General features: G+C 45.2%; 1 protein-coding gene across 2 annotated transcripts; it reads right to left on the bottom strand.

Moving 5' to 3' along the window:
* Positions 1–3,509: 3,509 nt before the first annotated feature.
* On the bottom strand, positions 3,510–7,621 carry HELT (helt bHLH transcription factor). 2 transcript variants are annotated; one of them, XM_053251723.1, is made up of 4 exons: positions 7,595–7,621; positions 7,021–7,125; positions 6,627–6,723; positions 3,510–4,000 (listed from the first exon to the last, which is right to left on the bottom strand). In XM_053251723.1, exons 1-4 carry the CDS (start codon positions 7,619–7,621, stop codon positions 3,510–3,512), a joined length of 720 nt encoding a protein of 239 aa, XP_053107698.1. The 2 variants fall into 2 exon arrangements, with proteins under 2 accessions (XP_053107698.1, XP_053107699.1); XM_053251724.1 differs by having other exon boundaries at positions 3,510–3,997.
* Between the last annotated feature and the right edge of the window lie 2,783 nt (positions 7,622–10,404).

Genomic DNA, 10,404 nt, shown 5'->3' with positions numbered 1-10,404 from the left:
ATGAACACGGCCCCCTCCCCCCTAGCCACGCCCCTGGCTCAAATACATAATCTCACTTTGTATAATGCAAAGGTTAAGAGTGTGAGCTGGGACTTGGGAAATCCCAGATTACATCTCACCAATGTCATGGACTCAGTCTCGTATCCACCCTCTGCCCATCACCTATATGAGCATTAAGGGCGGAGCACAGTTCGAGTGGGCCCTGGAACATGAAACTATGTTGGGCCCCAGGGTCCGCTGCCACCTTCTTCTCCTTCTCCCCCCTTCTCCCCCTCTCTAGGTCTTTGCTGCAGAAGAATTGTAAGGACATGTTAAAAAACAAAACATGCTAGGCATGCCCTTTCTTTCACTCCTATGCAAATAATATCACACAGTCTCCATGCATGCAGACACTTACACACACACACACACACACACACACACACATGCATGAATTCCCCTGGTTCAGAAACATTTCTTAATCATATATACACACCTACTACAATCACCTCATACTGTATATTCATACAATATCAACAGTGGAGAGCAAGGAGTGAGCTGTCAAACAACTGGGAGGGCCCCCTCTCTCAGGGGGCCCAGGGATTTTCTCTGTCCTTCTGCTGTACACCACACTAATTCTCTAGTATTCTTATTCCCTTTATTTGCTGTCTACATAAGTGTCAGAGTAGTACTTACTTGGTAGTCTGCTCAGCAGACAAACCTTATCTCCAAATTAAATTTTCTCTTGGTCAGGCTCAGAGTCATATAATAGTGGCTGACATCCAGACTAAGTAACTCTATAGTACTACTTTGGAGTTATTCTGAAGGACTACTTAATTTCAACAGCGCTTCCACTGAGTAATTTAGGCAGCATGTAATTTAGTCAGGATGACTGCCAGTGCCGTTCTTTTAAATCAATATTGTTCCTCCATTTTATGAAGCCTACCACAACATTTAAAAAGGGAAATTATATTTACTTTATATGTTTCTAAGGTTTGCAGCCTCAGTGTAGCTCTCTTTTCAGTTGCAAATTGCTGGACTGAAATCCATTTACAAATAGAAACACTGAGTTTTTGTAAGATAACCAAACTATCCTAGAGTGAGTGTTCTCTCTCCAGGGTAGCTTGATGATCCATGGAATCCTGCCAACTGGTAAGGAGAATTTTATCACACATCAGATGTAAATGTGTAATAAAATCATTTTCTGTGTGGGCGCACTGAAATTGTGTGTTGCAATGCTACAGTGATCTGGGTTGTAATCCTACTAGGAAATAATAAAGGAGCCTTGGACATTATCTCAACCTAAATTTCCCCAACTGGAACAACAGTGACTCATGCCAAATAGTTATGTGAATGAATAGGACTAAAAAGTGCTAGACGAATGAATGAGGATATAGCAAATTTCTCTCTCTCTCTCTCTCTCTCTCTCTCTCTCATATCTATGTAGCATATGTGTCAACAATATAACTAATCTACAAACCAGAACCCAGTTTCCACTTTTATTGATGACTGATGGATTCCTGCTGGAGCACCAGGATATTCATCAAATTGTATACCTATTATATCCTGACGTGATGTGTATTTTCATACTAACTCTGCACCTGTTGAGGTAGTGAATTAATCTCCATTAGATGGAATTTACAATTAATAATCACTCCAGTGTAGAGTAGGCAGGTTCTTATAGCCCAGTCCTCCTCAAAAGCCAGAGCCCAATCACATGATTGAATCAGTGCGTTGTGTGTTAAAAATGAGGGATGATCCAGGATTCAGCTAATGATGGGATAGTCATGTGATTGCTTTATCATGCCTCCAGATTGCAACTACACCCGCATTTATTGTGCCACTGAATAGCAAACAAAAGTCTGTTGAGCATTACCATGGTATGTGTGGGTCATGCACTGCACACTTAGGAACTGATCAGCTGCTCCTTGCAGAGGCGTAACTATAGGGGGGGCAGGGGGGGCACGTGCCCCGGGCGCCATCTTTTCTGGTCACGTGGGGGGCGCCGCCATGACCAATTTTTTTTAAAAAAAATTGATTTTTTTTTGTTAATACAAATGTTTCCTGCTCAGTGCAGCAGCGCTGCAGCAGTCAAGGGAGTGTGTCAGTGCCCCCTTCCCCACGAGCAGTCCCTTCCGCGCCGCCTGCGGCGCCCCCCCCCATTGCTTTGCTGGTGCCTGGCGGCCAGTCAGTGGCCTGGCTTGGCGGCGGCAGCGGGCGCTTGTGAGGAAAAACCTAAGTATAATGTCGTATGTTGGGGGGGTGCGGGGGGGCGTGGGGGGGTGCCATTTCAGTGCTTGCCCCGGGCGCCGTTTTCCCTAGTTACGCCTCTGGCTCCTTGATCCCCATATAATCATTATCAGAGAAACACAGGCAGCTAAGAGGTTCATGACCTAGCGAGGATCACATGGAGGCACCAATTGCATGGACTGGAATCTCCGCATGTGGGGAGAAGTGTATTTGGACACACAACCACTGTGATTTGTACCATTCCATAGACCTTTTTCCTGCTTCTGCAGTCACACAGATCATAACAATTGCATATTTAGTTCCTTCATGGAGTTATAGGGAGGAGGAGAGCTGGTCTTGTGGGAGTGAGCATGAATTGTCCCCTTTGCTAAGCAGGGTCTGCCCTGGTTTGTATCTGGATGAGTGACTATACATGAGGCACTGACTGTTGTGAGATATAAGGGATGGGGATGTAGCTCCTCTCCGCTTGTACGCAGGAGGCTCCAGGCTCCAGGTTCAATCCCTGGCATCTCCAAGTAGGGCTGGGAGAGACTCCTGCCTGCAACCTTGGAGAGCTGCTAAAAGTCAGTGTAGACAATACTGAGCTAGATGGACCAATGCTCTGACTCAGTATAAGGCAGCTTCTTATGTTGCTATGTTCCTGGAAGCACCGGTTCATACCATTGGTGCCTCTGCATGATCATCACTGTTTTAGAGCATTAGTACTGGTGGCTGCATACACTCACACTTGCAATTATTATTATTATTACTACTATTATTGACACAAACACTTCTCATTCCCCAATAATACATCTGTTCCTCTTAGATTTATTTATATTTCCTCTTTACATGATTTATAGAAAATGAACAAGATGCATAGAATTCTGTCACTTGTACCAATATCAGAGCACATATTTGACAACGGAATAAATCAACACAGCAAACATATCTCAGTCTGGCCACAGTCTGAAGCTTTTACAGCAATATATCTTTATTTCACTCCACCTACTTCACCATTAGTTTCATATCTATTTACATTTGGGGAAGAAATCCTGTGGTGTGAGATAATGTACTCCTCTGAGATAATATTAATATGCAACATGCTAATGGAGGTTGGCACTGGACAGCATGACTTGGAAGGTGTCCTGTGTCTTTAAGACTGGAAGGGCAGCGAGAAGTTGAACAGTATGTCTTTTCTGATACTGCAGCACTGGGAAAGCAAAAGCCATACATTTCTTGATGCAGCTGTTAAAAATGGAGGGGCCCTCTTTGGATAATAAGTTGGCAGTCTCAGATGTAGGCTATAGCACAGATGGATGCTGACCAGCAGATAGGCTGAATGCATTAGGGTGGGGATGGCCAATCAGGTTGAGGTAGTGGCGGTCCAGACCTTGCACTGATGACAGGAAAGTGCTGCGCTGCTGTCCAGGGCTAGCGAGAGGCATAGCCGTATTGGGCAGGTAAGGGATAGTGGGGCTCCTGGAAGAGCCATGCCAGGAGAAGTGTCCATGCCCAGATCCCTGTTGGAAAACAGAGTCATTGGGGCTGTGACTCAAGCAGTCTGGAGCTGGTGGGAGCTGGTAGGAAAAGTCCAGTTCTGGAAGAGATCCCAGGGAGGTAAAGATCGGTTCAGTGACAAAGCGAGCTTTGGACTGCAAGAAAGCCAGAATCCGGGCATACTTGGTATCTTTGGTCTCCATTCGCTCTACTGTGGTCAGGTAGTGAACGAGATTTTTCATGCATTCATGGTAGCCATAGTGAAAATAGTTGGCAAATTCAGCTAGAAGCTCTGCTAGAAAGAAAGAAAGAAAGAAAGAAAGAAAGAAAGAAAGAAAGAAAGAAAGAAAGAAAGAAAGAAAGAAAGTGGTTCATAATCTGGCTTTGTAAGCTTGTTTTTGGTTTATTTGTTTTATTCGGGGATTTATACCCCACCTTTTGGCCTTAACAAGGTCCCACAAGAGGTATACTACAATTATAAGACATAGAGCCAGAAAGAGCATGGAAGAAACCAGAGCACACCCACCCCATCTACTATCTATGAATGAATGATTTTCATACAATGCATTCTTCTTGTGGCAGATTAGTAGGGATGTATTTATGCTAATTTAGAAAGCAGGTTTTTAAAGCTAATATTTCCCAAGTGGTAGCATGCAGAAGGCCTGTGAATTGCTTAACAGGTTGCCAGTGAGGACACCCTTTTTGAAGTCAAGGCAGCATACGAAGGATCTCAAAAAGCCAAGAACAATGCTTGACCTTATTAGGTCTGCAGATTTGTTTTGATTTGTTTTGCAACCAATGGAGAATTGAACTGAGTCAGGACCATTTGGTTTCATTCATTCATTCCAAATGAACCAAATGACATGTGGAATAGTCAATTTGTTCATTCCTCCATTTTTTTTTAAACACAGGGGCTGGAAGGGGAGGGCTGAATAATGCACTTTATTTATTTTATAAAGCTTATTTTAAAGTGTAAAGTGTAGGGCTTCTTCTAAAGTATAAAGCTTGTTTTAAAGTGCAAAAGGGACATCAGAGTTCCTATCAGTAGTTGCTTCCCTTGCTGCCATGTTGTTCCCACAATGCCCAGTCAGGCATGGGGGGGGGCATGGCATTTCTGGGAGGAGCTCCGATGCTCCTTTAACACTTTAAAAAGTCATTTTTAAAAGAAGAAATAAGAGAAGCCAGCCATTCAGCCCCACTACAGAATAAGCTTACCTCCAGTCCCTTCATTATGAAAACAAATGGGGTCATGAAAGGGTAAGGGTGTGTGTGTGTTTCTGTGTCTGTGCGTCTGTGATGAAATCAGTGGGATGTTAAATAAATACAAATGAAACAAATGAGGGGTCAAATGGAATCTCAACATGAAAAACAATTCTTGCACAGCTCTACAAATTATGGGTGGGAGGAGACTCTTAATGAAATTCAGAAGCAGCACTAATTCTCCCAGTTTGGGCCTCATCACACCTTAAAGAAACATTAGCTAATGTGGCCATCACAAAATGTAATTTTGAGTACTGATAATTAAAATAACCAACAAAGATACATAGGAATCTGCCTTATTCCAAGTCAGACCATTGGTCCATCTAGTTCAGTATTGTCTATATTCTGACTGGCATTGGCTCTCTGAAGTTACAGGCAGCAGTCTCTCCCAGCCCTACCTGGAGATGCCAGGGATTGAACATGGGATTGAACATGGGACTTTCTGCATGCAAAGCAAATACTAACATTGAGCCCCATCCACCTTAAACTAGGTAGATTATGGTGGGGGGATGTTCCATACTAGGTTCTCTTGGATGAAAATGTGGGCACCACTGGTACAAGCAGTAGCTTGCATTGTTATTATAGAGAGCAAATGCTTAGCCATTTTCGTTCATTATTCAGTAGTCAAACTAAGCAGGTAATCTATAAATAGAATGCAGTGCACCGTATGAATAAGCCTTGTGTCTGCATATTCCCTCTTTCCTATGTTCCTCTCTGCTTCCCTTCTGCATGTAGATTTACACCTTTAGTTCCAGGTTCTGGTGAAACCATAGTGTGCTATTTTGTGGCACCTTAAAGAGTAACTAGTTTATTCTAAACCAGAATGTGTGTGGACTGTACTATGGAAGTTTATATTGCAGCAAATGTTTTACTAGTCTTTAAGGCACTTTGCTGTTTTTGCTGCTACAGAATAACATGGTTACCCTCTGGATGAGAATTAAGATTTCATCCACAGAAGCTTATGCCGTAATACATGTATTATTTATTCATCATCATCAATTTTATTACGGCCATTGGCCAGCAGAAGTATTATTTATTCATTATTTCGACAGCATCAAGGGTGATCTCTAAACATCCCATATTCACACTGGATCCAGCACTCTATCTCCAAGAGTGACTAGTTTACCAAAGCTCACAGGCAGGGCACAGTGTCATAGCCACACTGTGGTTTGCTCTCTGCACCTAACAATGCACTGCTTCTAATTGCGGAGGCTCCATTTGGGTTGTCATGGCTTATGTTCATTCATAGCTCTACCCATTATGCCTTTCTAATCTTTCAAAAGGAATTCATTCATTTAAAGGGAGGGTTCATTCACTTATTCGTTTATTCAGAGTAGACTCGCTTATTCCAATATTACATATGGGAACCTGTATCTGAGAGATTGTGGGTTGCCCACGGCTTGACAGCTGACCAGAGATTTAACCCTAGATCCACTTCGCTGGTCATGAAAACGTAATATGTCCACGAACTCGCCGTGTAGCAATCAGATTCTTATTCTCCCCATCCGTCGCCAGGAATCCCCCTTTCAGCTAATGGGGTTTCCCCTGGGGACAAAGGTGAGATCCACCTGGCCGCTCTCCAAGCGTCTGCCGCAAGACCTCTCTCCCTGTGTATGCGTGCCAAGCGCTGAAAACGCACAACTGCTATGAAGCGCGCCTACCCTTTTCTCTTCCTCGAGGGAAATCCGCAGAATGAAGAGCTCTCAGGTACTGGACCGTCATCTCCAGGATCTCAGCTTTCTCTAACTTGCCGGAACTCTGAAACGTGTCAAGACACAAGAGACCAACTTCAGGGAAAGTGTCTGAGCCAACTTAAGAAAGGAACGGAGCAGGAAAAGGCAATACATATTTCACACATTATATGCATGCATCAAGCAGCTATTGCCAGTATCATGATCCCACCCAGTGATCGGAATCTCATTTCCCCCATGTCTCAGAGCAGAAAGAATAGCAGCAGCCACACCTAGGCGAGCCCACCTACGTAAATTGCTGCGCCTCTTCCCTAAAGGGACGACGCAAAAGGCCCCTATCACGTTTTCTGGGGAACAAGCATACCTGTTTTGCCAAAGCCATTGGCACCGTCTTCCCGAGTTCATTAAGGCAACGATTGATTCGATCCCTCCTCCTTTTCTCGATCACTTTGTGGGAAACAGGAATCCGCTGGAAAACACATCAAAGGTACCGTTTAGACACAAACAGGTATGGCAAGCCGAAAGGGGCCATCGCACAAAACGCAAATAGCCCCAGGGCCCTTATTTTCTTGTCCTACCACCTCAATTCTACTTTAACCTCTCCAGGCATTTGATCTGCCCTTCAACAACCCACCTAGTTCTCGTTCTTTTGGGACCTGTTTTTGAGAAGCCAAAAAGGTGTGCGTTCTAAGTCACGGACTTTCCTAAGGGCACACTGGAGAGCAACAACACTTCCCAAGAACTTGGTCTCTGAGTGGCGTCCTTGGATCTAGCGCTCCTGGTTGACTATTCTCTCCCGATGGGCATAACCATAAGCCACAAACCAGTGGCTAAGGGGTTCCCATCCCTAGTGCCAGGCTCTGCAGATAACGGCCCACCAGCTCCTTTGGAGGAAGTCGAGCCTAGCCCTAGGACGCAGGGCAGAAGTGCCAACTCACTTTCCGTTCCTTCAACTTGGAGGCCATCGTGGCAAAAAGCCGCTGGGGAGAGGCTAGCAGAAGGCACTCAATGTCCCTGCTCAAGTGGCCCAGGTAGATTGCAGAGCCCTGACTTCCAAGGGGCGGCTTATAAAGCGATCATTTCTGAGGGAGGGGGGGATATTCATGGCCTGACTGATTCCATAGGATTAGGGAAAGCACTGCAGCATTGGGAGGAGAAGGCATGCATTAAAGATCAGGGTTTTGTTTTTTTTTAATGTGTGTATGTTCGGGTGCCCCCCCCCCGCCAAGTCTAGGGGCGGGTGGGGTGTGGGGGAACGGCAGATCAGCTTTGTCACTCCACGTGGCCCTTCAAAGGACACGTGATCGGCCCCCGAAGTGTATTTGCATGGCAACCGGCCGCGCAGGGCTGAAGGGAGCGGCGAGCTAAGCGCAGTGGCGCGCTGGCAGCCTGTGAAACACAAGCCCCCTCTTTAAGGTCCCAAACGCCTGGTCGGTCTCTCACACGACTGCCTGTTTACAAATCCCAGGCACCCCTCATCCCCCCCCCGCCCCGCCCCGCCACTGCCGTAGCCCCCCTTCCCTGTCCAAGCGCTGACTGCATTTTAAAGCCTGTCCAGAGTCATTAAAGTAATTAAGTAAGCCCTTAATAGGCTGTTCCGCCCAGTTCAAGGAAGAGCCCTTGGAGACGGAGTGGGCGCGTTTGTTCTCAGGCTTTTCTCACACGACTTGGTGACACGTCCATCTTTATGAGAGATGGCAGCGAGACTTTTTTTGTTTCTCCCGCTTTATGCGGCGAGGACACCCCGGCAGGTGTGGGGACTGGAGGTTGGCACGAGATTCCCCCCCTTTAAAGAAAAACACAACAACTCTCTTCCCCTCAGCAGACCCAGGGAGGCTCCCTCAAACCTTTGGCACACGACGGTTCTTTTTGTGTGGTGTGTGTGTTATTTTTCCCTCCTCCCTTCCATTTGGAGAGGCTCAATTTGTAGCCTATTATCCTATAGGAAAATGTCCCATTCAAGAGTGTGAATGGTTTCATTGGGCCTAAATTTTCATAATGCGGGTCAAAGAAAAGAGGAGCAAAATAAAGAGGGGATCGCAGCTGGTCTGAGAGTGCATTATGCGGTGTCACCTGCGAGAAGGGTCGCCTACAGACCCCCTATTCATTTGCCTAATTTTGGTCAATTTAACAAACTTCAGGAGAAATTATTGTGGCATTGTTAGGGAGGGTAAAGCTTTCTGATCGAATTAACAGCATGTTTTGATCCGGTAAATGTCATTAGAAAGAAAGAAACAATCGCATTTAAAGGGGCTGGGAGTGAAATGCGCCAAGTGGAGACGCCAAAGCGCAACGCTCACAAAGGAAGCAAGTAACTGCCACAGGGAACTTTTGTACACGCACATTGCTGAAGTTTTTACACAAAAAGGCATTATTTCATACTTGAATACGTCTAATCCAACAATTGTCTATTTTCTGCAAACATATTTTCACAGCATTGTTAACTTTTTTTCCCCTAGGCCTCTGTTCTGGCAGCCGCGCTTCTCGCCTCGAGAGCGCAAAGGGCTCTCTTTTTGGGGGGCAACAAATTTATCCGGAGGGGGGGCATGTGGGGGATAATGGAGCTTGGGGAAGTTGCTCGGTTTCTTTTGAAGGGCTTGAAGAGGAAAATATCGAAAACACACAACAGGACCTAGAGGAAATTAGCTAAAAAAAGAGGATGAATCCGTTTCCTCTCCAAATCTTCGGAGCGCATTTTCGTGCCTCTTTCAGCTTTCATTGCCACCTCCTTAATGTGTTACATAGGTACATCTCCCGCCCCCCAAACAAGCCCAATTTACACGTCACCTAACCGAATAACAAATGAAACTCGGAATGCAACTGTAGCTTGCACGTTCAAATAATAATATCCCCTGGACTTTGGAGATGTGTTCCGGGGTATCCAGACTTTAATCCACTCCATCATGGAAACGATGCATTCTCCTGACAAATATTATGAACATGCTTGTTACTTCGGAGCTATCGTTTCAGGGCCCCTTTTTGCAAATGTTTTCCTTCACTTTTCAAATATAAACTTTCTCGTCCTTTCTTTTTCTTTCTTTCTTTCTTTCTTTTAGTTTAGATGTAGAAAACATCTTCCTTACGTTTCGTTTTTGGTTTGGTGCCGGTTGTTTTTCTCCTTTTTTGGACTGCAGTGGTGACTAAATGCAAATTCAGATTCGTGTCTCATGGCAGTGCCATTTAAAAAGACTTCGACTCTTGATGTTTTGTCTGCAACCTGTTTTGTCTGCAACCTGATGGTGACTAAACAAACCCCACAAATTGTTCTCAGAAACTTTGCGTGTTTTGTCAGGTCCAGCCCGGGGACGCTCCAGAGTGGTGTTCTGCTTGCAAGAGATACCCTTTCAGAAGGCTTGTTGTAGGTTTCAGTATATTCAATCCTACACAATGGGATTAGAAACTAACCGTTATCATCCAAATTAACTAAACTGTGAATAGTAAATGTGGGAGCTTTATTTCTCTCTCTCTCCAGCCAGTGGAGATGGAGTTGATCCTCTTACTGTCTGTGTTAACCGCCAGCTGCAGGCACCTGCAAGGCAACTCTTTTTTTACACCACTCAACTTGTTTATTTGCTTCTTTTTCCCTGCCGGGAAAGTTGTCTCAGCCAGGACAGGCTCGGATGAGGTGCAGGTTCAGGGCTGACAATGGAAGCTCGAAAGGACACATGCAAAGTGGATATGACAGGGGTGATGGAGCTGGAGTGTTGGAAACGTTATGGCGTATTAAGGGGAGATGGTTGCTTTTACT

Source organism: Hemicordylus capensis, chromosome 5 (genome assembly GCF_027244095.1).
Source record: "Hemicordylus capensis ecotype Gifberg chromosome 5, rHemCap1.1.pri, whole genome shotgun sequence".
Lineage (NCBI taxonomy): Eukaryota > Metazoa > Chordata > Lepidosauria > Squamata > Cordylidae > Hemicordylus > Hemicordylus capensis.
This window is presented reverse-complemented; position numbering and strand designations above follow the sequence as displayed.

Excerpts from the sequence above, each read along its gene's own strand:
- HELT (XM_053251723.1), bottom strand. The coding sequence starts at position 7,621 with ATGGCCTCCAAGTTGAAGGAACGGAAA. Across the intron at positions 7,126-7,594 it reads CCAAGTTGAAGGAACGGAAA|CGGATTCCTGTTTCCCACAA; the intron begins GTGAGTTGGCAC and ends TGTGTTTTCCAG. Across the intron at positions 4,001-6,626 it reads CCCTCGAGGAAGAGAAAAGG|CAGAGCTTCTAGCTGAATTT; the intron begins GTAGGCGCGCTT and ends CTTTCTTTCTAG.